Source organism: Acomys minous (genome assembly GCF_964271855.1).
Source record: "Acomys minous genome assembly, chromosome: 6".
Lineage (NCBI taxonomy): Eukaryota > Metazoa > Chordata > Mammalia > Rodentia > Muridae > Acomys > Acomys minous.
The window spans coordinates 60,734,755-60,761,320 of NC_140487.1; the positions used below are offsets into that span (position 1 = coordinate 60,734,755).

The 26,566-nt window shown below is 49.5% G+C and overlaps 2 protein-coding genes and 2 long non-coding RNA genes across 5 annotated transcripts in view; 2 read left to right on the forward strand and 2 right to left on the reverse strand.

Moving 5' to 3' along the window:
- The window catches only part of LOC311599988, a 42,257-nt gene extending 33,117 nt beyond the window's left edge, over window positions 1–9,140 (forward strand). The window contains exons 2-5 of one of the 2 annotated variants that reach the window (XR_014780097.1): window positions 2,362–2,472; window positions 4,060–4,171; window positions 4,636–6,948; window positions 8,812–9,140. This is a non-coding gene — a long non-coding RNA (uncharacterized lncRNA). Of the gene's footprint in view, window positions 1–2,361; window positions 2,473–4,059; window positions 4,172–4,635; window positions 6,949–8,811 lie in introns of those variants that run through there. The other variant, XR_014780098.1, reaches the window with a different exon arrangement.
- Window positions 1,146–14,031, reverse strand: LOC311599977 (uncharacterized protein). The gene is made up of 5 exons (XM_084786155.1): window positions 13,118–14,031; window positions 10,213–10,566; window positions 8,537–8,663; window positions 4,568–4,672; window positions 1,146–3,441 (listed from the first exon to the last, which is right to left on the reverse strand). The coding sequence occupies exons 1-5, from the start codon at window positions 13,139–13,141 to the stop codon at window positions 2,336–2,338; spliced, it is 1,716 nt and encodes a 571-aa protein (XP_084642281.1). The 5' UTR covers window positions 13,142–14,031; the 3' UTR covers window positions 1,146–2,335.
- Window positions 14,032–14,894: 863 nt separating this feature from the next.
- Window positions 14,895–24,526, reverse strand: LOC311599979 (zinc finger protein 783-like). The gene is made up of 7 exons (XM_084786157.1): window positions 24,310–24,526; window positions 21,419–21,757; window positions 21,208–21,334; window positions 20,961–21,089; window positions 18,345–18,473; window positions 17,323–17,430; window positions 14,895–16,598 (listed from the first exon to the last, which is right to left on the reverse strand). Exons 1-7 carry the CDS (start codon window positions 24,331–24,333, stop codon window positions 15,841–15,843), a joined length of 1,614 nt encoding a protein of 537 aa, XP_084642283.1. The 5' UTR covers window positions 24,334–24,526; the 3' UTR covers window positions 14,895–15,840.
- LOC311599993 lies at window positions 21,789–25,337 on the forward strand. The gene is made up of 3 exons (XR_014780106.1): window positions 21,789–23,047; window positions 23,088–23,966; window positions 24,885–25,337. It is a non-coding gene; the product is annotated as an uncharacterized lncRNA (long non-coding RNA).
- The last annotated feature ends 1,229 nt before the right edge of the window (window positions 25,338–26,566 follow it).

Consider the following 26,566-nt stretch of genomic DNA (forward strand, 5'->3'; position numbering starts at 1 on the left):
TAAAAATTTTCTATCACCTGGCAACAAGTCAAGGACATTATGAGAAAATGTCCTACCTGCTCTCTGTATAACCAAACTTCATTGCCCACTAGAAGTAATCCTAGGGATACCATAAGAAATGAAATATGGCAGATGGATGTGTTTCATTTCACAGAATTTGGAAAACTAAAGTTTATACACCACACCACTGATACATATTTAGGGTTTCAACTGGCAACTGCTTTTTGTTCTGAGAAGGCTGACTCTGTAATTGCACCTTTACTGTAAATAATGGCTACAGTGGGGGATACCTGTACAAATAAAGACTGACAATGCCCTTGCATGTCTTCAGCAACATGAACTAATTGTGATTATAGTACAAAGCACAATATAGGTATAACACACAATTCTGCAGGACAAACAGTTGTAGAAAGATCTAATCACACCTTAAAGGAAAGGCTTATAAAACAAAAAGAAAGAATAAAGACCCACCCACCCCCCTTCCAGGGATAGACTAAAGAGTGCTCTTAAGTTTAAATTTTCTGAATGTTAATGAGAAAGGAACAGCAGCAGTCAAGAGACACTGGGTTGTTTAAAAACCTTTAGATTTAAATCAGCCTAAATTCTATAAAGATGTTATCAGAACGAAAGCCAGTGAATGTTTGTGTCAGGGACACAGATTTGCTTGTATTTCCACAGGAAATGAAAAGCTATACGTACCATTAAAACAGCACTTGGTAGGCAGAGGCAGGTGGATCTCTGAGTTTGAGACCAGCCTGGTCTACAGAGTGAGTTCCGGGACTGCAAGAGCTATCCAAAGAAACCCTGTCTCAAAAAACCAAAACAACAACAGATGAAAGATTAGAAATGAGGAGGAGAGATTGCCTAAAAACCTTGGCCACTAACTTGAAAAGCACTTATATCATTGAAAATGTCTCTGTTTCTAACCTCTTGCTATGCCCAGCATAATTAAAGGCTATTCCAGAATTTCAGTTTCTCTAAAAAACACAAACCGGTGTGTTGTTGGCGTACACCTATAATCCCAACACTTGGGAGGCAGAGGCAGGCAGATCTGTGAGTTCAAGGCCATCCTCGTCCACAAAGAGTTCCAGGACAGCCACGACTACACAGATAAACCCTGCATACAAAAAAAAGGAAAACAGAAATATCTTAAGAATGTTTTTGTTTAAATCCCAGGTGTGAGGATATGGGTCTGCTCCCACAGCCACTGACTATAATCTGCCTGTGTACTAACAGAGGCATGGTTTTGCCAGCTGCAGATAAGTTTTGTGACATTTTGAATTCTGGAAACGTTTCAGAGAGTATACAAATGCAAGGGCCCAAGGAGGCAGCACTGGGGTGGTTGTTGATCATTTGGGGAAGTTGGTTGCGGTTTCTTAAGTAGCCACAGTCAAAGAAAAAAGTAAGTTAGATTCAGGGATTTTTCCTAATCTGTCCCTCCCCTCTCTCCTTGTGTCTCTCCTATCTAGTGTTAGGGAGTGAGGGAGTGAAATTGGAGGGATAAAGGGTGGGGAAAAAGAAGCCACAAATAGCAAAGACTGGCTACACAGACCTTTAGTAAAACCCAGCCCCCTATGCAGACAAAGAACAGAATGTACAACAAACAGCACAGGTCTGTTTACCCACAGTCCTCCAAAGTGAGGACAAGGGCTCTAAAAGGTCCCAGTCCCTCCAGTGGGAGTCCTTGGGAACACACATGCTGTTCTACAAGCACTCGCCACTGGTCAGAGAGATGGAGCATCTGACAACTAGGACTTTGAACTCCTAAGGATATTTTTTTTTTTGTTTCTTGAAACAGGCATGTAGCTAAACATGACCTTGAACTTCTGATCCTCCAATGCTTCCCCAGGAATGGGAGGATTACAGGCATGTGCCATCATGGCCAGTTTAATGTGATGCTGGGAATCTAACATGGCTCCACTCCTGCAGGCTAGATGAACACTCTATTGAGTCACGTGCCCAGCCCCGGGCTAGGGAAACTGCAACACGCCTAACTGGCCAGTCACCTTTGACAGGTGAGAAGCCCAGGTTGCTGCCTAAACTGCTGAGATGGTGATGGGAGCCACCACGATCTCAAGGGGCTCTTTGGCTGCTGGCAGGTAACGCCCGGGTTCCATTCTTCCCTTCAGCTTTGTTTCTGTGTGCATGACGCTTCCCTGCAGCAAGAATCCCAGGGGCACTTAGTACCTGCAGTCCATGGGAGAGCCTCCCTATGGGAGCCTAGCCAATGACAGGGGCCACACATCTGACCCAAGAAGTGGCCCTTAGTGAGGCAGCTTGGATTCAACGGGACCCAGCACCCCCGTGTCCTAGTGGCCTCATTAGGAGCTGAGTGCTACCCTGCATTCTCCATCTTTACAGACAGACGACTATGCAGAGTCCCCACCAGACCTTCCTGCCCATGGTCACTGAGCTGATGGCCTCTGCCGTATGCTCTGTAGTCCTGACTGGCCCTCGTGTCCTTGGATCTGGGTGAGACAGAAGTGTCACTGGAGAAGTTTCCTCTAGCTGCACCTTTAAGGAGACCTGCAGGTGACACATAACTTGGCAAGCTCTTCTCACAAGCCACAAAAGCAGAGGGGGCTGGGCACGCATGACTGCCCTGGTGGCGCACCAGCCAGGAGCGGCAGGTGAAGCTCTTGCCACACTGGCCACAGGTAAAGCGCTTCTCCTGAGAGTGGCTGCGCAGATGCCGCAGGAAACTGGGCTTGTGCGTGAAGCATGAGCCACACTGGGTGCACTGGAAAGCATGCTCACCGGAGTGCACACTCTGGTGCACTGTCAAGTTGGCCAGGCGTGTGAAACGTTTGTCACACTGGGTACATGGAAATGGTTTCTCCCCCGTGTGGGTGCGCCGATGTTCCACTAGAGTGGACAGGCGCCCAAAACGGCGGCCACACTGTGCACACGGGAAGGGTCGTTCTCCGGTGTGGGTGCGCTGGTGCTCCAGCAGTGTGGACAGACGGCCAAACCTCTTCTCACACTCAGCACACTTGTAAGGCTTTTCCCCGGTGTGTGTGCGATAGTGCGTGGTAAGTGTTGACTGGTGGACAAAGCTCTTGCCACACTGGACGCAGGTGTAGGCACGCTGGGCTGTGGGTGCCCGACGGTTCCTAGGGAGAGTGGCGTGCTTCGGAACACTTTGAGGGCACTGGAGACTGGCAAAGGGCTGAGATCCATGCTGTGGGTGCTCGTGCTGAGTGCTGAGCTCTCTGACACTCAAGTTCTGCACATTTTCAGTGTCCTCAGTTGCTGGCACAGGTTGACCCTGAGAGCCTCGGGGGTGGGAGGCCACCTCGCTCTCTCTGGAAACAGGAAGCAGATCCCCACAGGTTCCCTGCTCAAAGCCCTCCTTGCCAGGTCTCCCTTCAGTTGCCCAGGATAGCGCAGGAGCCATGGACTCGCCCTCCAGGGTCCTTTTCTTATTAGACATCCAGGTTTCTGGTGGGAGGAGACACAGCAATGAGTCATCTCTGCCACAGGCTCTGGAGCCAAAACACCCGACCCTCTGTGCTTTGGTGTCAAAGGCCTGAGTCAACTACATGTCAGCCAGATACCCTTGCAGCTGAGCCGCGCCTGTGGGAAGGAGTGTAAGCTTTGTCACAGGTGAAAGCAGTCTTGGCGGGCTTTGCCCTTGGACACACCACGAATACTCCCCGAGATTATCCTTGAGATAGACTGGGTGGAGCCATCCTGGGCCTGGAATTCAGGAAGTGGACCTGGGTACTCTACCTGGACTATTGTGTTTCTAATAGACCCTCACTGGGAGATAGGCAGGCAGAGAGGACAGAGAGAGCAGCAGGTTCAGACCTGGCTTGAGCCCACGTGGATCAGCGAACAGGCGGGACCAGCGCCCAGGCCAGAGACACCTAGGGACCCGTCCGTGGAACAGATACCGGAAGATTCACTCTTGTTTCCCTTTAACCTTTTTCCCCTTTCGTGTAAGCTAGTTGGGTTGTATAATAAAGTTTAATGGTTAAAAAACAGTTAATTGTTAAAAAACAGAGCCAACACATGCCTCCGCTTAAGGTCTCTTCTTCTCATCTGTAACTTCAACAGCCTCCCAAGAGCAGCTCCAGAGGATGCTCCCCGACAAGCCCTGATCTGTGTCACCAAGACCATGAACAAGATAGCCTGCCCACCACACCCTGACTACACAAGGCCTCTGCCTGTAAATACACTGCGAGTGTGCATACCTGCTGAGGATACTGTCCACATTTTTTTTTTTAAATCATTCTCAAAGGGGTCTCTGGCTCAGGCATGGTTTCCTCTTCTTATGTTGTACTATTAATTTGTGGCAATCTTTCTTTTAACTGAAAAGCCCTTGTGGGGATAGGGAGTTGTGTCCTATGCCATCAGTCGGTTCTTGCAATGCCCAAAGCAAAGCAAGGAGACTGTGGGAACAAAATGACAATCTCATGCAACTCTGTGGGAGGATGTCCACTGCAGAGGAACAGCAAGATAACGCAAGATATTTGCTTGCTGCCACTTCTAGACACACACACACACACAGAAGGTCTCTCATACAGCTCAGAGAGCCAGAAAAGCAGTCTGTCCTGGGCCTCACCTGAGCAGAGGTATGCACTGGTTTCCTGAAGACTCTTTTCATATGCCTCTTCCTCTTGCTTGATCCAGGGAAGAACACTTGGGGCAGATTCCAGCGGGCCTGTTTCTAAGGAAAAGAGAAGAAGCCCTGAGGGTATCCGATGTCATGGCCTGTTTCCTGTCACAGTCTCTGTCCAGGACCAGTGATCAGAAAACACTCCCAACAGAACCAGAGACAGCATTGGCAGAAGAGATACTGAGATTTCTGATAAGGCTAACATGGCGGTATAGTCAGCGGTCAGGAGAGCTGCCGTACATTGCTGCCTCTGACCAAGAGACAGCAGCCTTTTGTCACTACCATCCCTTTTCTATAGGAAAAAACAGCTGGCGTTTCACTGGGCCCACAGATCCCTCCAGCCCCAAGACCATGTTTCTAGAACACACCTTCCAGCAGACAGCCAATAGGATCTAAGGGCTCAGACTTTTCCAGCTAGTTTACCTAGCCTCTCTTGGCTTAGTTTCTTCACCAATATATAGAAAAAGACAAAAACCAACAAAAAACTTCAATGGATTAATGTTTATAATACATAGGTACTAATTTTGCTTGTTAAACTGGAAATAAATATACCATCTAAGAAAAAAGGGCAAATCTTTCCCTCCTAGTACTTTGTTTTGTTTTCTTTTTCTTAAAAAAAAAAAAAAAGATTTATTTATTATATATTCAGTGTTCTTCCTGTGTGTATACCTGCAGAACCAGATCCCACTGCAGATGGTTGTGAGCCACCATGTGGTTGCTGGGAATTGGACTCAAAACCTCTAAGCCATCTCTCTAGCCCATTTTGGTTTTTTGTTGGCCCTTAAAGGGCCAAATGACCTCACTAATCTGTGCCAAGCTCTTAAGATCTACATCCATACGACAGCACCTCCATAAGAAATGTTAAATAGTTAAGAGAAAGAAAAAAAGGGCTGGAGAGATGGCTCAAAGGTTAAGAGCACTGTCTGCTCTTCCAAAGGTCCCGAGTTCAAGTCCCAGCAACCACATGGTGGCTCACAACCATCTATAATGCAACCTAATACCCTCTTCTGGTGTGCAGGTGTACATGCAGGCAGAACATTGTATAAAAAAATAATTAAATAAACCTTAAAAAAAAAAAAAGCGGAGATCATTTCAGTTTCAAGCCACAACTACCAATGGCATATGCTTCAACACTGGGCTAGGTTTTGACCCAGAAATACAGGGTGAGCTTTCTGTTGTCCCAGGGGCACCTGTGATCCAGTCATACTGAGAAGATGCTGTCCAGCCATGTGTACTTACCTCCCTACACAGCTGCTTCCATAATTTTATCCAAACAATTAGAAAACCAAGTTTTAGCAGGTGGCACTTCAGGCTTCAGAGAAAGAAGAGTGAGGAACTACCTGGGAAAAGCACTTGCCACCGAGTCTGATGACCAGAGTTGGATTCCTGGGACCCGCATGACAGAAGGAGAAAAGTGATTCGCACAAGTTGCCCTCTGACTGCCATACACACTTGGCGAGGTCCCTGAGTACAGACACCAATGATAAGAATAGCACCTATGCTGGAAGGGGCTTGGGATCGAGGTGGCGGTCAGTAAAGAGAAGCTTACAAAAAAATATTATGATGTAGACATCTACCTGTGTGCTCAGAGGTGTCAGATCCCCTGGAGCTACCGCAGCTCACAGCTGCGTGATATGGGTGTCCAGTGCAGGTGCTGGGAATTGGATTCAGGACCTTTGGATAGCAGCATGTGCTCTTAGCTTCAGAGCCATCTCTCCAGGCCACAAGAAGCCTTTTAAATTGGGCCTGGTGGTGCACAACTGTAATTCCAGCACTCAGAAGGCAGAGGCAGAATGACAGCTACAAGTTTGACACCTGTCTGGTCTATACAGCAAGTTTTAGGCCAGCCAGGGCTACATAGCAAGAGAGAACTGGTTGACCTCCACACTGCTGAGTAAAAACATACTCATGTAAGAATTTGCATAATCAAAAGGCTAGAGGCTCATCAGTCCTTGTCCAGGGGATCCCGATAACCACCATCTCAAACTCTGAGGTATCCAAATCACTTGAACATGCTGAAACTGTAATGCCCGTGCTAACTGACGCCTATTAATTATGCTTTCCTCGGCAGTTTGGCAAGAAGAGCTGCCTTTGGAAACTTCTAGAAAATAAAGCAAGCTTACATGAAATGACAGTGAAAAAACTAATGGAGGGAGGAGTGACAGCCAGGGTTATCCAAGGCTGGGCAGCCCCATGTCCCTGAGGACACCACATTGCAAAACACGCCTAAGCTCCACAGGAAAACTCTGGGGACCACTAGGGACATACCAGCCAAGTCCAGCCTGCTCTGCATCTGCTTCTTGGCCATGCCTACCATAGGGCCCCAGGCCCCTTCACTGTACCACAGGACCCTCATAGACCTTCCAAGCACTGCTGGCCGACTTCTGTACCCTGGTACTCTGCCTTCTCTGTGGCGTGCCAACCCCTGCAGGGATCCCAAACACGTTAAATCTTAGTGCAACTTGCCAACCAATTGGTGTGTTCTTCCTTAATTTACCTACCCAGAGAGACCCCTTCACATAAGGGCTTTTCTCCTCAAACATAATTTTTAAAAATCTAAAAACGAGGAAAGGGACTCAAGGGATGGCTCTTGCAGAGGACCTAGGTTTAGTTCCTGGCACCCACACGAGGATGATGCTCACCATAGACTCCAACTCCATTTCTAGGGGATCAAGCATCACATGTGTGCAGTGCCTCAAGAGGCACATACAAACAAGCAGGTGTACACACACACACACACACACGCACCCGCACACACGCACACCCGCACACACAATGATGCCTTGGCTAATCTTTGTGTTCTGAGATCCTGCCAGAGAGGGAAACAGAAGACTGGAGCTATAACTCGGGGGGGGGGGGGCAGGGGGGGGTGCTTCCCTCAGCATTTGCCAGGTTTAATCTCTATCCACTGGAAAACAAAGCAAATGGTTTCACAATCTGCATTCCAATCTGGTGCTATTACCTGACAGAGAACAAAAACTGAACTTTCATTCCGACCCAGTACCCTTCATCGCTTATCATCCGAGGGTGTGCCAGGCAGTGTAGAAGAGAAACATCAGACCACGACTCAGTTTCTTCCCCGAAGAGAGCACACCACGGTAGAAGCAGGGTAAAGAGCTGGGCCAAGGGCATAAATAGGTATCGGAAGTCTGATGGAGGTGGTAAACCATCTGCATCACCCTTGACTTTCTCCACGGCTCCTGGGTTGACATCAGAATTCAGTGGTAGGATAGGAGTAGGCATAGCTACAAACCTAAGTCCTAGGGGGACAAACATAAATAGGGGAAGCCTCCACTCTACAGAAATGGCCTGGGAAGAACTGGACAGTGAGGGGCAGATTCCAACCTCTGTGTCTCCACTGATGAGCCATTTAACATCTCTGCAAGCTCCAGGATGATGAAAGGGCTGGGGATGTAGCTTCGAAATTCTGGAGCTAATCAAGACTCACACAAGAACACGCCCTCACACACTTGGCCCGAGGACCTAGAGTTTACTGCTGGCCCTCACTTCTCAGACCTGAGACACGTTTACAAAGCATGCCCATGGGGCTGGAGAGATGGCTCAATGGTTAAGAGCACTGGCTGCTGTTCCAGAGGACCCAGGTTCGATTCTAAGTTTATCCACAGCAGCTCACAACTAACCACCTGTAACTCTGGTTCCAGGGGATCCAACACCTTCTTCTGGCCTCTACAGGCACCAGGCAAGCATATGATGCAGAGACATACACACAGACAAAACCACTCATACACACAAAACAGAAGCATGTCTACACTTAATTCTAAAGACAGGAATTAAGGATACCTTCTACCAGCTGGAAAGCAGAGGAACCAGTTTCCTCTGGCGCTCAGATCCGGTCTCAATACACTGAGGAAAAGAGTGAAAAGACATGTGGAAGCCCCTGGGGATGTCTCTTACCCAGAGAGCCCAGCACCTCACGGCCTTCCTTTGCTGTGTGCTTGCAGAGCTCCTTCCGCCAGTCTTCCGGGCTACCTTCCTGTTGCTCGGGGAAATACCCAGCCAGCTCTTCAGAAGTCACAGAAACCTGGAGGTATACAAGTCCCCCGCCGCCGCACCCTTTCAGAAACCAGCCAGAACCAGCTCCAAAACTGTGGGCACCATTGACCAAATGCTAGCTTTTGCCCAACACATTACTTTATAGAAAGGAGGATTAACGCCCAGGGTCCTCCCAGCTCTTGTGCACACCTGAATGGAGATGCTTTCTGTTCATTCCCCCTCTTTGAACCATTTCTCACTCTCAAAATAGTCTTTCTGGGGCCTTCCATTCTAGCCCAGCACCATTCCTTTTATGTCAGCTGCCCATCCTTAGAAATACTTTCTATCAGGGACCCCCAGTGGCCACACCAGACTGAGACTCAAATCAGTGCCCAGCTCAGGCATTATCAAAGAAGCCTCTTTCTGTAGTCGATGGGAACTAACACAGAGACCCACAATGGACAATGTGCAGAGAGAGTGAGTAATTCTGGAGCACTCAGTCCTAAATGAAATGCCACCTCTCTCCTCACAGCTCAGGGACCTGTATGGAAAAGGAGGAAGAAAGATTGTAAGAGCCATAGGAGATGGACAACTCCGAGGAAACAGTCCTCCAGACACAGCAGGACTGACGCACGTATGCACCCACAGAGCCTGGCAGCATGCACATGACCTGCACAGGGTCAAGGCAGATGGGAGTCTCTGCACTGAGGGATGGAAATAGACATGGGCGCCCATCTCCAATCAAAAAGCTATCTACAACTGATACCCGACGGCAAAGGAAAAATCAGTTTTCTCCAATGGAGACTCACTGAGTATGTTACCACACTCCAGAGCAGCCCCCGTGCCCAGGAGTAGTTGGCCAATATAAAGCGAACTCAATGGTATTTTTGTAGACTTTGTCTAATTTTTCTTTGTGTGGGCATGTTTTTGTCCTATTGGTGTTTTGTTTGTATATTTCGGTACCTGTTTTTGCATTTTTGTAGGGGCTTTTTGTTGTTCTTTAAAGAGAGAGGGGAAAAAGAGCAAAGTTCCAGGCAGTGGGTAGGGAGATAGGGAGGAGGAATTGAAGGAAAGGAAAACATGATCAAAATATATGTATGAAAATAATCTCCTTTTTAAATTTTTACTTATTTATTTTTGGAGACAGGGTCTCCCCCCCCCCCCCTCTCTCGTCCTGGCTGCCCTGGAACTCCCTATGTAGCCTAGGCTGGCCTCAAACTCAGGGATCCAACTGCCTTTGAAGTCATGCACCACCACACCTAGGGAAAATGATTTTTTTAAAGACAAGGTTTCTCCGTATAGCCCTGGCTGTCTTGGAATTCACTCTGTAAACCAGGCTTGCCTTAAAATCACAGCGATCCACCTACCTCTGCTTCCCAAGTGCTGGGACTAAAGGTGCATACCAGCACCTAGCAAAAATAATTGAATAATTCTTTTTAATTAAAAATATACTTCCCAACAACCCACTATGCCTAAGCAGACACCTTTCTGATGTCACACGGTCCTGACATTTTTTTTTTAAAGCTCCTTAAAGTCCTTGGTGACTAGTACTAGGCGCCAGAGTTTAGATTGGAGGCCTCCATCCACTCTATGAATACCTTGGGGGCTTCGTCCTTGCTGCTGGGGGGCAGCCTCAGGACCCAGGAGTTCCTGTTCTGCATCTGGTTCTCCAGGTTCTCCAGGCGCCGCTGCAGCAGCCCGTACTCCTGCAGCAGGGTCCCCAGCACGGCCCACTTGCCCTCCAGCTGGCTGCTGAGTTCCATGGCCGTCTTCTCACAGTCAGCCAGCTTCTTCTCAGCTGACCCTGTTCGAACTTCCAGGCTTTGAAGGTGGACAGCCTGGGACTCTGTTTTCTTCTCCACTGCCTGAACAGCAGCCAGGATGGCTAATAGGGAGATCTCGGCAGACTGGATCTGGGCCTGCTGTTGGAGGTCAGTCCCCACATGCCAGTCCTGAGACCAGAAACAAGGAGACGTGTTGGCTTCCAGAAGAAGGCCCCAGAACTGTTCGCAAATACAGACAGATCCGTGTCTTCTGGAATGGGTTCAGCCTCCTCACTGGTCAGATCCCAGTCTAAGACCACAGACATGAGCCCCCACAGAACCTTCATGGCAGGAACACTGAGCCTAGACCCATTGCAGTAGGAAATAAAATAGAATCCAAATGTGTACTGGATTTAATCCCGCTCCTCTGACGTACATTAGTTCCATCCGTTATTTAACCACCTTTTCTTCCTCTGGGGACAGAACCCAACAGCAAGGCCACAAACCTGCATGCCCATTGGCACTCTCAGCTCTTCCACCCACCCCACCTCCTCCCAGAGACAGGGTTTCTGTGGCCTTGGCTGCCCTGGAACTTGCTCTGCAGACCAGGCTGGCCTCGAACTCAGAGATCCACAGGTCTGTCTTCTGAGTGCTGGGATTAAAGGCCTGAGCTGCCACAGCCCAGAGCCCTCACCTCCTCTTAGAGCAGCTTTCCCCAAAATGAGGCCCTGCCGTTTTGCCCTTGGGGGATCTCTGAGAACTCGGTGACTCAGCTAACACTGTGTGAATTCCTAACCTGCCTGTCTTAGTCAGGGTTTCTATTGCTTCGATGAGACACTATGGCCAAAAACAGCTTGGGGAGAAAAGGGTATATTTTACTTTACACTTCCACAGCACTGTGTTATCACTGAAGGAAGTCAGGGAAAACTCAAACAGGGCAGAAACCTGGAGACGGGAGCTAAGGCAGAGGCCACTGAGGAGTGCTGCTTCCTGGCTTACTCCTCATGGCTTTCTCAGTCTACTTTTTCTTCCTTTCTTTCTTTCTGTTTGTTTTTGGTTTTTTTTGTTTTGTTTTTTCGAGATAGAGTCAGCCTGCTTTCTTTTGGAACCAGGACCACCAGCCCAGGTGTGGCCCACCCCGCCCCCAATGCTAATTAGAAGGCCCTACAGCTGGATCTTATGGAGGCATTTTCTCAGTTGAGGGTCCCTCCTCTCAGGTGATTCCAGCTTGTGTACAGCTGGATCCTACCCTGGGCTCTATGGCCATGGCACCTCATCACACAGCCCCTCAACAGTCACTACACTGGAAGCTAGATCTTCGCTGGCAGCAGCGGGGCCAGGGAAAGCTGGAAGCCAGCGTCTTGGTTAAAAGGAGATTCCCAAAGAGTACCCTCTTGTGGAAATTTTGGTGTATGATATGTAAACCTGTTTTTGTTTTAATCCCAGGTGTGGGATATGGGGGCTGCTCCAGTTTGTCCACAGCTGAGAACAGCGTCATGAGACGGGTCCTGGTCTTTGCCAATGGGGAAAAAATGCCAGAGCCAGAGAGACACTGGGGACTCTGAGAAAGAAGGAGGCTGCAGGTGCTTTCCCTGTTGCTCCTGATTGCTGCTGATACAGTTTGATGAGAAGTTGGAGATATACTGAAGATTGGACTTGCTCCAAAGAACCTGACGAGCCTAAACAGCAGGAAGTAGCTAAGGAAAACCACACACACACCCCTCCCCACTAACGTTCTTTCTCTTCTACCTGTAGGTGAGAAGGGATTGGAAGTGGAGAAGGGGAAAAGAGGTTAAAAATAAAAATAAAAAAGATTTAAAGAATAGTACCTATCGTACTCTGTCTAAAGGCATCATGCACAGCTGTAAATAAGACAAAGAGCAAGGAGTTCCTCTGTAGGGACAACACAACACCGGAGTCCAGGAACAGGCCTCTTCCAGAACTGAATTCTGTGCAGCTGAGGCAAAGACAGACTATTCCTCTATGACTCTGAGTTCTCAATTACAAGGTGGTGAAGGATGAAATAAACGACAGGTATGAAAAGCACTGGTTTCTCTGTGATCCCTTACCACGAGTCCGGCACCAAGCAATGTCTCTGAAGTCACTGTAAAGCTATTGCTAGCAGGAGATACGCTCTACTTTCACGAACAGCGTATCTCAACAGTTCACTCACACGGGTTGGAAGGCAATACATGTCAAGCCTGCGCCTAACACAAGCCCACCCAGTGTCTTCTAGTATAATGCTGATTTCCTACTAGCCTAGGAGGAAAGTCTTCCTGAGGGTTATCGCAAAACAGCAGGTGAGGGTGTATGTATCCACCTTGATTAGAATCGAATTCAGGCCTGAAAGGCCTTAGAACCCTCCTTGGCAGGAACAAGATTTTAGCTCCCAGGAACAAGTGGGCTAACTGGAGAAGCCTTAGCTCAGGAATGGATATTAGATGGCCAATAATTTGGGGGGTAGGAGGGTAAGCAGAGAGATCCCGGAAAAGGAATCACGTGGAGTAAAAACGTCCACAGCTGGTGCACCCGGGCCAGGCATTTCCTAGTTAAGCGCAACGGACTTATATTATGATCAAAACCATGGCAGGAAAAGACATGGACTTTATATGGTCATAGGCGTCTTAGTCCTCCCTGAGACCTTGGCTGAGCTCTACCCAATTTTAGGAGGTAAGATGTCCTCCGGGCAAATTCAGGAACCGCTTCGCACCCCCCACAGGTCGGTGAAGACCGCTCTTACCGGAGCAGCGGCCGCCTCGGTCATGGCTGCGATCGATCCTGCCTTTTCCCAGAGTCGCCGCGACGTTACCTACAGGCAGCCCTTGCTGGACCACACACAGACACGAACTCGAGTGGCCGTGCGAGGCGCACAGCTTTGGGACCGCAGTCTGCAGAACGGTGAGTCGGCGGCGTCCCAGCTAGCTGCTCCTCCACGGCTCCCGGGACTGCACCACAGGCCCCACCCTCCCGAAAAGGCTCCCAATTGGCTAGCCCTAGAGGTCCCGCCCCCTAGCGACACAGAGCCCAAATTCAATTGGCTAGCTGGGCGCATCAGCCCCACAGCGTGGGCTAGCGCGAAGCCCCGCCCCGCAGGTGTGAGGGCCAGGTGTCTGGCTCCTTTCACTCATGAACTCAACCTGTGTTGAGCCAAGCAAACCACTGAAATCACCAGCTCAGACTTCCCCGAAGAAACTAGGCCACCATCACGCAGTTGCTTATTCAAATGTGTTTATAGAGCACGGATTAGGCCGAAATTGACACCTCCATCGTTCTCAGGGCCTTGTGACCCAACCATTTCTTTGTTTTACAAAATGAGCTAGAAGAGCCTGGGATCCAACTAGGACTCCATCTCTGGGCTCCTGCAACCAAGCATCCTTTGTTCGTTTTAATTATTTTTCGAGACAGGAATTCACTGTAGAGCTCTGGCTGTCCTGGAACTCATTTTGTGGACCAGGCTGGCCTCGAACTCATAGGGATCCACCTGTCTCTGCCTCCCAAGTGCTGGAAGTAAAGGCATAAGGCACCGCAAGGCCCTTTGTCCATTTTTAACTCAAAACACTATCTAACGTGTCCTACTGAATTCCAGAACAAATGCAATAAGCCCAGTTGGGCATGACAGCACAGGCAAGTAAATCCTAGCACTCTGGAGATAGAGGTAGGAAAACCATGGCAAGGCCAAGGCCAGCCAGGACTACACAGCACCCCTTTCCCCACCTCTAGTACTTGAATTTGTGCTTCAAATATAGAATACTTATTTCCAGAGAGCATTTAAAGCATTAGAAAAGAGGCCCAGGAACTTCCAGAACAGCAGCAGTGGGCTGTTGCTATTGAGGATTAAGCTTGGGAAAGCTACACCGTGCCCATCCTGTCTGAGCACTCATTAACAGTTGCTGTTCTGCTTGTAGGGCCCAAGCAACAGCTGGGTGAGTAGGCAACTAGATCCAGAACCATGGTCAAATTGCCAGACTTACTTGCTTCCGTACCCCTGCCCCAGGAACGATGGCAGTGCTATGCTCTGCCTTGTCTGTTCAGGAATTTTGAATGGCAAGGGTCTGAAGGACATCAGGAAATAGCACAGCAAGGGATGGAGGCACCTGGGAGGCCCCCTGAATGTGCTCTGGTGTCTGAGTGCAAAACAAGAAAGTAAACTATCAGGAGAACTGGGATCCATCACCCCAGCATCAGAAGCACCCACCAGGCTGTCTAGGCAGCACCCAAAGTGGTGTGGCAAAGGGGCACAACAAACCACCCGCCCCCAAGACTATGAGGCCTGATGCTATCACCTCAAATTCCTGGTGTTGAACTTGTGCTTCTGAAGGGCCCCTAAATTACCAGCTCACCCGGAAAGTGAAGGAACTGCCACGTGGCAAAAGAGAAAGGTCTTTCCTGAAGGACTCTTTCTGGGGACAAAGAGCACAAGATCAACAAAGGAAAGAGACCCAGACTTAAAAGGACAAAACAAGGCATATTTGTCTAGTGCCTCTTTTGACACAGACAACTCTAAGGTGACAACTTGGGGCTGTTCTCCTTGTCACAGATTTATTGATTATGTATACAGAGCTGAAGGACTTCCTAGTGTGGTCCCAGAGTTCTCCAGGCAGGTGCTTCCTGGGCTTGCTCTACATTCCTCTGAGGTATTTTTGCAGGCCTGTTGCAATGGGTCAACCACACTGTCAACCCTGAGACCTGAGAGGAATAATCCATCCCAAGCTTCCATTTCCCTCACAACTCACAGTGGGTCATAATGGATGTGGCTGCCATGTGAGGGAGAAGCTGGGAAGACTGAGCCACTCTAGGCACTCAAAACACCTGGGTACTCTGCTTTCGGGGCATCCCCACTAAACAAGTCAACACTAAGCTGGCCCTCCCACCCTGTCAGCACCACATGGAGGAGGTAGCAGAATGTTCTTGCCCTTAAGCAGCTTCTGGTTGCCAAGAAAAATCTCAAAGTAACAAAGAAAAAACAAAGAAAGAAAGAAAGAAAGAAAGAAAGCAAACTTCCTGTGCCTTTCCTTAGACATCCGCCAACTACTCTCAGGTGGACTACAGACTTCTGTCCATTAGAACCATTTCCCCCTGAGGCGTCTCTGGTCCCATCCCGGAAGAGACACAGTCTCTGTTCCTACTAACTACAATACCAGGCCCTACCTTAAGGAATCTTTCACAAGTCAGGAATGTCCAAAAGGAGGAATTAGGAGACAGAAGCACCCTGTCACACTTACAGTCACCAAAAGAACAGCTTCTTCCCATTTGAATGGAAAACAAACAAACTTTCCAAAGCCATCCCACATCGAGGGACCAATGTCAGGTCAGGCACAAGGGAAAGGCTCTGAGGTAATACAGGTAATACAGGTCCTGCCAGGACAGCCAAAGGTCTCATGGCAGGCTCCTGTCAGCCTTCCTCTTCCAGGCTGGGCTCCCCTGGAGGACAGAAGGCATGAGGAAATGCAGGATTGCCTGGCCTCAGGAATGGGTCTGCATGTGGACAGTCAGGTGGTGGTTCCTGTTGAAGGCCCGGCCACACTGAGGGCACTGATAGGGACGCTCGCCAGTGTGGATGCGCTGGTGACGAAAGAGGTCCGAGGGCCGGCGAAAGGCCTTGCCACAGTAGGGACAGGCCGGCCAGCCCTGCCTTTTGCCTGTGTGCTGACGCTGGTGCAGTATCAGGCTCTTCCGCTGCTGAAAGGAGTGCAGGCATTTACTACAGTGGTAAACCTTAGCTGCTGGCCTTCGTCCCATGATGGCATAGCTTGCCAGGGAACCATGGCTTGTGAACTCCTCAGGTAGACAGCGAATTACAGGGCCAGGCACCACCACCTCCCCCGGTTCCAGTGTGGAGTGGCTTTCTGCCAACCCAACAGGCAAGCCACTGAAAGCCTCGCTGTGTTCCTCCTCTACATGGGTCCGCTGATGGATTGTCAGATTAATCTTCAAGCGGAAGCTCTGGCCACAGTCAGGGCACAGGAATGCCCGCTCCCGTGGTCGGGGGAGGATACTAGGTGGCTTGCCCACAGCCTCTGCTGCTTGGGGTTCCCCAATCCGCACCCGAGGTACTCCCTGGGCATGATGCTGTCTGGAGCCTCTAGTCTTATTCCTGGGCCTTTTGTGGACTCGATGCGTGAACTGCCTAGGGGCCTCCAGAAGGTGCTGCTCAGGGTCATCCTCCGATGGGGCTTCTGTCTTGATGGTCACAGCATCACCACCTGGCAAAGCAATCATTACTGCTTCCAAGAGGAACCATTTGATCCAGGTCTTGTTCAGTCTCAAGCCTCTCCTTCTTCCCCAGTTTCTGTGAGTGACATTAGCGCAGGTCAGGGGTCCTAGTCGCAAACCCCGGGGCAGGTGTTGCCTCATGCCTAACTCAGCTCAGTTTGCTATCTTATGACTCATTCCTGGATGCTGAGCTAAGAACAGCAGAGCAGGAAGAGAGCTACGGAAGCCAGGCGCCAGGGACCCTGTGGAGTCCAGCATTTGATTCTAGGAGACAAATGGCTGGGACTTTAGAGGGAGACAGCCATGGCCATGGTGTTAGCAAGACCCAAAATGTTGTGATAATAACAGTTACAATCTGAGAAGGACAGGGCACCCATGGGCCCCATCTGCTTCCAGAAAACATAGACTGAGTGGAGTGAGGATACAGGTCCCCAAGTTCAGAGAATAAAGGCATTGAACTCCATCAAAAATCATGAACTCTACCTACATTTCAACTTTAGGTCAACATGCAAAGTGCAAGATACCACAGGCTGTAAATCTAGGTAGGCCACCTCACAGGGTTACTGTGGGACTGGAGCACACCGTATGAACAGCCTAAGATATGCAGCATGTCTTCAAGCAGTAACTTTCCAGTAAAGCCAGTTAATCTCAGGCTGACTGTTACTACCAAACGGCCCTCTGAGCGTCTATGAGGCTCTGCCACAGCCACAGGTGGCCCCTCCTTTCACTTACCTGGCCCCACAGAAGGCAGGCTATCTGTGGGAAGAGAGGGTGTCAACTGGCTCTCTGCGGAGTCTCCTTCCTGTTTAATTGATAAAGAGCTGGTGCTTGCTCCAATCCCTGTGAGAGGGAGAGTGAAATGAGGGCTAGTCTTGACACAAGTATCACAGGAAACATGGCCGTTTCCTCAGCAGGCTCTAGACATGCTTAAGGGCCTGCCAGGAAGAAGAGATCTTCAGGCTTCCACCTGGAGGGCTTCTGAGATGAGAACAGAGCTATGACGGCCACATCCCCAGTCCCATGTAGGCCCAGGTTCATAACATGTCCCTCCACATCTGTCACCTTCATCAGCCTCAAAATAACAGCGGGGCTGGAAAGGGCCCAGGACAGAGTCCCAGGTCTGCAATGGGGAGGGACACTGTCCAACCCGAGGTCCCACCTCATAAACTCCATGCATACAGCTTGAGCTTACACTGGCTGGGAGGAACACAGAGAAGGGACAAGCCATGTCCTGTGAGGGGAAATGCAGAGAAACCAGAGGCAGGAAGGCAGCAAGGATTGGGAGTGAGGCCAGCAGCAAGAAGGAAGAATAAGGAAAGAGAGGAAAGCCCAGCTCAGTGCAGGAGGCTCATGTCCTCTGAGTCAGTCTCAGAGAAGGACCAGCAGGAGCTGCCTATAAGCAGAAGCAGATACAGAACCGTGGATGAATGAGAAGTCAGAGTTCTCAACAAGTTTTCAGAAAGAATACTGAGAAACTGCAGCATGCCACGCTAAGCCACACTAGGACCCAGATCACCACGCTCACATGACCACTGTGAAAAGCTCCAGCAGGCCCCATCCACACTCGTCCCCTTCCTCCAGCTAGACAGGTATGGCCAGGCCCCCACACTGCCAGTCAGACATCTAAGCACTGAAGAGACTACACCTACCTCTCCAAGGCCCACCTCCCAAGAGCCTAGCCAGCACAGTTCACCCTTTGGCCTGTTTCTTACACCTGAGAACACCAGTGTTGCTGTCCCGCTGGCCTCACTCACCAGCGCCTGGCTCAGGTGGAGCCACGCTTGCTTCCACTTGCTGCTGCTGCTTAGGTGTCAGCCTTTTTTTTGGTTCCTTCTGGGGAAGTCTGGTTGGACTTGGGGCCTGCTCTGGACTCAGAGAGATGCCTAGAAACACAAACCAATGTCATTGAGCCCTATACCAAGGTCTCCCAGGCAGGTGGCCAGTGACTCTGGGGCCACACTAAAAGTAATCTCTGTGATGTAGGGCTATCAGACCAAAGACAGAATGTAAAGATACAGTGGCCACGCCCACTGCCTGCAGCTCCATTCCTGTCTAAAACCTCTTTTTGTGTGTTTCCCTGCTAAGCCATCTCACCAGCCCTATTTCCATTTTTTACTTTTGAGATAAGACCTCACTAAGTGGCCCAGGCTGGCCTTGAACTCCTTCTGTAGGCTAAGCAGGCTTTCATCTATGAATCTCCTGGCCCATAGCATAGTTCACTTTACCAACCCGTTCTATAGGCCCTGGTTAAACGCGGACTCCAGATTCTTCCCTAGCTATTTGTTTTTTTTTTTTTTTCAAAAGATTACAATCCTCCCACCTCAGACCCTGAGAAGTTAGGATTATACTTTAATAGGTGAATTGTATGGTACATAAATTACACTTTAGTAAAACTGTTGAAAATGTAGGAGGACTTTGATGGGCTTTTTATAGATTTAAAAAGACATAAACCCAATACAGTATATGGACTTTGCGTCATTAAAACTAGGATCCAAGGGGCTGGAGAGATAGCTCAGGTTAAGAGTGCTGCCTGCTCTTCCAGAGGTCCTGAGTTCAATTCCCAACAACCACATGGTGGCTTGAAACCGTCTATAGTGTGATCTGATGCCCTCTTCTGCAAATAAAGCACTCATATACAATAAATAGATAAATCTTTAAAAAAACAAACAAACTAGGATCCAAGTTCCTACTGAAAACAAAATAAAGACCAGGTATTAAGATGATTTTCTGTGGGTAGGTGATGATACTGCGGTAGAAAATGTCTAGGAAAAGGGAGATGGTTGGCAAAAATCTCAATCACTGACTTTTCTTTCTTTTCTTTTTGACACAGGATTGGTGGCTCTTGTTCCTTAACAATTAGACTTTATTATGAACTTATTAAACAAAGGGATCTTCCTTACAACCCAACTATCCTAAGCAGGAGGAAAAGGAGGGTAAAGAGACCAAAAAACAAACCTTCCAGGTATCAGTTCCGAGGGGCGAATCCCTTAGAGTTTCGGGGCCTGTAGTACGCAGAGCCTCTCCCCATCGAAGCAGCCTGACCCTGCAGCCTTGTCTCGCCTCTCCCAGCCTGGAACCCCAAGTCTCTCCTCTGGTTCCCTCCTCCCATCTATGGTCGATTTGCAATACAATAGCCGGCTGGTGTCCCAGGTCCAGTCCTTAATCCCTGGGCCCAAATGGCTCCTTTACTTCTATCTCAGAGGCTTCTCTCAGTGGGGTATCAGAGGTGTCTCAATGGAACAAAGCCCCCAAAAGACTTATTTCACCTGGGGCCCAGTCACATTCCTTTCACATAGGATCCCACCCTGTAGGCTTGCCTAAAACTCACTGCTGAAGATCAGTGGCGATCTGTTACTGTCCTGTTCTACTTCGGCTTATGTTGGGTTTTTCTCGCCTCCCCCCACCCCCAGTTTTGTTTCGTTTTGTTTTTTGTTTCCTGAGCCAGGGTTTCTCTTTGTAGCCCTGGCTGTCCTGAAATCACCCTGAAGACCACTCTGGCCTTGAATTCACGACACAGATCTTTAATTCTAACACTTAGGAGGCAGAAATAGGTGGATCTCCATTGAGTTCAAGGCCAGCCTGGCCTACAACGGTGAATTCCAGGACAGCCAGATCTATGTAATAGTGAGACCCTGACTTTAAAAACCGAAAATAAAATAAGTAAATAAATATGTATGCTTGTGTGTATATGAGTGTTTTGCCTGCATATATATGTATTTATGTACAATGCATGTGTGCCTCCTTCCTACAGAGGCCAGAAGGGAGCACCAGATTCCCTAAAACTGGAGTTACAGACAACTATAGGCTGCCATGTGCATGCTGGGAACTGAACACGAGTCCTCTATGAGAGCAGTGAGTGCTCTTAAACACTGAGCCTCTCTAGCCCCCAGAGGAGTCAATAATATTCTCTCTGGAGCCATTGCTAAACACAGGCTATGGAGCAGCCCAGCCTTCTCCCCCAAAGACCCATCCCAGAGCTTGCGCTATAGCAGCAGTAGTCTCCTGCTGCTGGCAGAGCTGACCAACAGTGATGGCAGGACGTGGACTGCCCAAAGCAGACACCACTATGCTTTACCATAGCTGACCATTGGCCCACTCAGGGGATGCCTGTTCTATCCTTGACCTGTATTTGCTACCTCTAACCTCACAACCTACCCTCTGTGCTGGTGCCTCCTATATAGAGGCAGAAGAATCCTTACAGCTCTAAGGAGTAGCTTTCTGTTTATTCTCTCTCAGAGCAGCCTCAAAGCACAGCACACTCTGGGTAAAGGGCCCATGCTCCTTCACAGCTCCAAATGGTCCAATATACCCAGGAAGGTGGTTTGATGTCCACCTTGCCCCAGCAGCTCCCAATAAGTGCTAGTACTTACCAGTGTTTGGTTTCCTTAGGCATACTGTCTCCTCCTCACTCCCCTTCTCTTGGTCCCAGGAGCCTGAAGGACAGGGCTCCTCTCCCCTCTCTATCTGCGTGAGGATGTCTGGTTTGGAGATGGCATAATCTGCATACAGAATGGGGAGGGCGTGGGGTAAGATCTGAGTCTGGCTGCTCAAAGCAAAGGCAAAGACTGCAGGAAGCCATTGCTGGATGGAAGCCCTGGTATTCCTCTGCAGCCTTACCCAGGGAGACCAGCATCTCATAGTTGCCCCTCATCACGTGCTTGTAGAGCTCCTTCTGCCAGTCCTCCAGCTTGCCCCACTCCAATTCAGAGAAATACACAGCCACATCATCAAAGGTCAGGGGTACCTGAAACCAGTGTCACACTTGTTCACCCACATGCTTGCAGGCATGGACCCTCAGGCTCCCTATCTCAGGGCATCCAAAGGCTACCTTGGGGACCTCGCCCTTGCTGCCAGGGGGTAACCGCAGAATCCAGAAGTTCCGGTTACGCATGAGGTTCTCCATGTTTTCCAGCCGCTGCTGCAGCAGCCCGTACTCCTGCAGCAGGGTCCCCAGCACGGCCCACTTGCCCTCCAGCTGGTTGCTGAACTCCACAGCTGTCTTCTCACAGTCAGCCAGCTTCTTCTCGGCTGACCCTGCGCGTCCTTCCAGAGTCAGCAATCGGGCCAGGCAAGAATCCACTTTTTTCTCCAAGGCCTGAATGGCAGCCACCACCGTCCACAGTGTGATCTCTGTGGAGCAGAGGTATGAGCTCTTCTCTGCATCTGGCTGGGGTGAAGAGAAAGAGGTGGGAGGCCCCTGTTACACATCTGCTTGTCCCCCTCAGAAAGCTACTCAGAAGACAGGAGAATCAAAATATCCACACTGTAAACCAGGCATAGTGGTGCCTTATCTATAATACCAACATTTCAAAACCTCAAGCTCAAGGGCAGCCTCAACTAGGCAGTGAGTCCCAGGCTAGCCTAGACTCTGGAGCTGAGACCAGCCAGGTAGACTGGCACTGTCTTGGCAGCTAAAAGCGGGCTGATTTCTGTTAGCACAAGGCCAGCCTGGTCTGATCTACAGGGCACGTTCCAGACCAGCCAGGACTGAATAGTATAATAGTGTCTTTTTTTTTAAGGGGGGGGGGGTAGGGGGCGGAGAAGGGGGCTGGAGAGATGACTCAGTGGTTAAGAGCTCTGTCTGCTCTTCCAGAAGTCCTGTGTTCAATTCCCAGCAACTACATGTTGGCTTATAACTGTCTATAATGTGATCTGATGCCCTCTTCTAGCCTGCAGGTGTAATGCAGATAGAGCACTCATACATATAAATAAATATTTTCTTAAAAAGGCATTTCATCACATGTACATGCAGGCCTACATTCAAAGATTCACCCAATCTGGCATAAAATAAAAATATTTGGAAAAAACCCCCTGATTCTGTTCTCAACATGTACATACTTTTCTTGTCATCAGTTCCCTTTCCATTGTCCTGGAACTCTAGAGGCCATTTAATGTATTTTGGAGCGTATGTGTAGGGCACACGCAAACAGTGCACTAAACTACGTAAGGGACTTGAGCATCCCTTGTTATCTGCTGGAGTTATTACAGTAACGGGGTAGGTAGTGTGGGTAGGTACTGCCGCACAGCTGAGGGGTAGGAGCAGGTGGAAAGAGCAGGAGGACATCGTCTGGACAGGCACGGGAAGGGCCTCCAGACCCACTCCATAACCCGTCAATCTCCAGCCTACGTGCTCTTCCCTGCAGTCAGAGAACCCGGAAGGACACACAGCCAACTAGAGGAAAGGAGAGGTTCCCTTCCGAAAGCTTCTAGGGGACTAAGGTTTCAGAATCGTGTGTGAGATGTATTGGTAATAATAAATACCACTTACTGAGAGATTTTTTTTTTAACCAGTAAAAGTTCTTCTAGAATGTCCTCAGAATTGCCATAGTGAACATGACCAAGCTACTACTATTCTTCTTCACTTTATTTTACTTTTGTTGTTGTTTGGTTGGTTTTTTATTTGTTTGTTTATTTGTTTTTCAAGATAGGTTTTCTCTCTGTGTGTGTGTGTGTGTGTGTGTGTGTGTGTGTGTGTGTGTGTGTGTGTGTGTGTGTAGCCTTGGGTGTACGGAACTCACTCTGTAGACCAGGCAGGCCTCAACTCAAGAGATCTGCCTCTTCAGCGGTGGGTGTAAAGAGCACCACCACCACCAGGCTCCAAGCTACACTTCTAAAAACTACTAAACTTTCAGTGGTTATCAACCTTCAACAGATGTGACCTTCATGTTGTGGTGACCCCTCTCCTAATTAGGGTTTCTACTGCTGCAACAAAACACCATGACCAAAGAGCAAATTGGGGAGAAAAGAGTTTTTTGGTTTTTGTCTTATATTTTCATACCATCCCTGAATGAAGTCAGAACAGAAACTCAAACAGGGCAGGATCCTGGAGGCAGGAGCTGATACAGAGCCCATAGAGGGGTTGCTACTTACTTGCTTCTCATGGCTTGCTCAGTCTGATTTTTTATAAAACCCAGGCCCACCAGCCCAGGAACGGCACCACCCATCATGGGCTGGGCCCTCCTGCACTGATCACTAATTGAGAAAATGCCCTACAGCTGAACCTCGGAGGCATTTCCTCAACTGTGTCTTCTTTGTCTCAGATAACTCTAGCTCGTGTCAAATTAACATACAAGCCCAGATGTACAGCCTCCAACCATAAAATTATTTTGCTGTGATTTTTCTACTGTTATAAATCGTAATGTAAATGTGGGGCTCCAAGGGGCTCACTACCCACAGGTTGAGAACCACTAAAGTAAACAGAACCAAAAAGGTCACAAAATTCGGAAACCTGTTGCCAATTGGGTTCACTATTGTTTCCTACATAAAAGTAGAGCCACTAGGTATTTTAACAGTGGGCTCCTCCTAACGTGCTCGTCTGGGGCCTAAACTCAACATCTACCTGTCCCTTCCCAGCCCCAGCCTTGCGGATGTGGCAGGTAAGCCACACTGGCTCCTCTCTGCTCAGCCTCAGGCCTCAGAAGAAAAACCGACAGGGACTCTCAGCAGTGTACTCGGCAGGGTCCTTCGAAGCTTTCGGGAGAAACCTGAGCGCCCGGACTAGCGGGGGCTTCGGGCGGCCAGGTCCCTGTCACCGGTCCTTAGGCCCGCCCACCGGGCCTGGTGTTTAGGCTGCCGGGTGCAGGCGGGTGGCTTCGGTGACCTACGTAGTAGCTCCGTAACCCCATTGGGCTGAGCCGGGGCTGCAGGGTAGAGAGGGGGCGCTCCGGGCCGGGGAAGCCGAGACCTTCGCACGCGACGGCCACGGGCCAGGGCGCTTACCCGGGCAGGCGCCGCTTCCGCCATGGCGACCGCGTCGTCGCTGGTCTGCGCTCCTCCGCCGACAGATCAGGGCAGGCGCGGGCTGTGATCCTCAGTCGACCGAGCTGGCCAAGCGCTGGCTGCGCGACGGGGACGAGCAGGAACCGTGCAGCTTCGGAGCTGCTGCCTAGCGGCTGTCCCGTGCCACGTCCCGCGCTGGCTTTTTAACTGAGGGGAGGCGGGGGGGGGGGCGGGGGGGGGAAGGCCGCACGTCCCGGCGCGCACAGCGCCCCCTGCAGCCGGAAGGACCGCCCCCTCAGGAGCTTCACCCGGCGGCCGCCGGCTTGCGACCTGGGCTGTGCCTGCCATTGGGGCGCCGTCGGGTCTCCAGGCGGCTGGCCTCAGGCAAGCCCACGGGCGGGTGAATTCACGGAAGACGCCCGTGAGGGTAACGCTCAGGAAATTTCCAGACTCCGTGTCCGAGCGGAACACCGTCATCCCTAGGGGGTTCAGAGCCCCTTTTTGTAGGACCTCTAACTTTTAAAGCTAGGGGACAAACACTTAGGTTCCTAAACTCTCCTTTTGGTTTTTTCCAGAACGAATGGGAAGCGCTAAGGGAAACAGCGAATTTAAAACAATGCGAGCCTGTGGCTGGGGTGCACCTCCGTGGTAGAGTGCTTGCCTGGCTTGCGCCAGAACCCGAGGGAGGTACTTCCGGAGTATTCTCTAGCACCCACCTTCGAGGGTCTCAGTCTCTGGGATTTGTGAGTCTCATAAGCACACGCGGGGCAAGAGCTCCTTCTTCCAGCCTATTTTGCCACACCCAGTCTAGCGTAGCTTGTGACACCCGCAGGGCATCCTGTTAGCGTTGGCTCCAGGATGGAACCTGGGGTTGGCCATCCTGCCCTCCCTGCCAGGAGGCTTCCAATGAGAGAGTGGACAGGACCACAGCTACTAGGTTCATATGTAAGGCTCTCTAACCGGTTCATGTCCTGAGCTATTCTGAAGCAACTATTCCAGCTAGGACCAATTTCCTTCTGAAACTAGAAAGCCTTACTCAGGAAAGCCAGAATTAACTTTGGAATAAAACTTTTTTCTTTGTTTGCTGTATTTTCCCCTCATGTTATGGTCTTTATCCAATAAGCCAATAAACCTCCAGCTTCCAACTGGGTTGTTTTGTTTTGTTTTGTTTTGTTAATCTTTGGGTTTGACGGGGGAGTGGTGGGAATTATCTCCAAACAGGAGTATGGTGAGCTGACATAGTATGGGCACAAGATATCCTTTCTCTAAGGTGTATCCTGCATCACTGGAATTTAGGGCAAGGGTAGGAAGTGCTACCTTGAGTTATATCAAAAGTTAACTCTTTGTAACAAGATCCAAAACAACATCATCGATTTGGATTTATTATGTATGCAGTGCTCTGCCTGCACTTTCATGTCAGAAGAGAGCATCAGATCTCATTATAGATGGTTGTGAAGCACCATATGGTTGCTGGGGATTGAACTCAAGGCCTCTGGAAGAATTGTCAGTGCTCTTAGCCTCTCAGCCATCTCTCCAGCTCCCTATTTATTGGTTTTTCAAGACAGAGTTTCCTCTGTGCAGCCCTTGCTATCCTGGATTCACTTTTGTAGATCAGGCTATCCTCAAACAAAGATCTGCCTGCCTCTGCCTCTGCCTCCCGGAGTGGTGGGATTGATTACAGGCATGTGCCACCATGTCTGGCTGGATTTATTTTTAAACGTGGTCTTGTTATGTCACACAGACCGGCCTCATGATCGTTCTGACTCAGTCTCCCCTGTGCTGAGGTTGCAGGTTTGTACCACCATAACCAGCTCCTCATCTTGAAAATTCTTGCTTAAGTGATCCCACCTAAAGACAGACTGCAATATGTGCTCAATATAATAGGATCCTCTGTAGGATCCCATCAAAGGTCAGTCTAAGATATTTACGGTTATAAAACACATGGTGGCACACACCTGTAATCCTAGCAGCTTCGGAGGCTGGGGCAAAATGGGTGTTTGTGAGTTCCAGGCCACCCTTCTGGATTTCAGACCACCCTGTAATGAGTGTAGTCATTGTGAGACTAAGTGCCTACCTCAAACAAACAAATAATTGCTAATGTGCAATACAATCAGAGGAATCTGAAAATATATTGGAAAGTGAAAAACATTAGTAATGAGCTTTACTCAGGAAAGCATTATTTTGCTTTTTCTTTTCAAGATAGGATCTCCATAGGCTGGGTAAACTTGTATAGCCTGGACTAGCCTTAAAGTCTTGC

Coding starts and splice junctions, on each gene's coding strand:
- LOC311599977 (XM_084786155.1), bottom strand. CDS start 13,141: ATGACCGAGGCGGCCGCTGCTCCG. Junction 8,664..10,212: donor GCAAGGACGAAGCCCCCAAG/GTATTCATAGAG, acceptor GTATACCTCCAG/GTTTCTGTGACTTCTGAAGA. Junction 4,673..8,536: donor TGAGGTGCTGGGCTCTCTGG/GTAAGAGACATC, acceptor TCTTTTCCTTAG/AAACAGGCCCGCTGGAATCT.
- LOC311599979 (XM_084786157.1), bottom strand. CDS start 24,333: ATGGCGGAAGCGGCGCCTGCCCGG. Junction 17,431..18,344: donor TCCACCTGAGCCAGGCGCTG/GTGAGTGAGGCC, acceptor TCCCTCTCACAG/GGATTGGAGCAAGCACCAGC. Junction 16,599..17,322: donor CCTGCCTTCTGTGGGGCCAG/GTAAGTGAAAGG, acceptor TCTTGGAAGCAG/TAATGATTGCTTTGCCAGGT.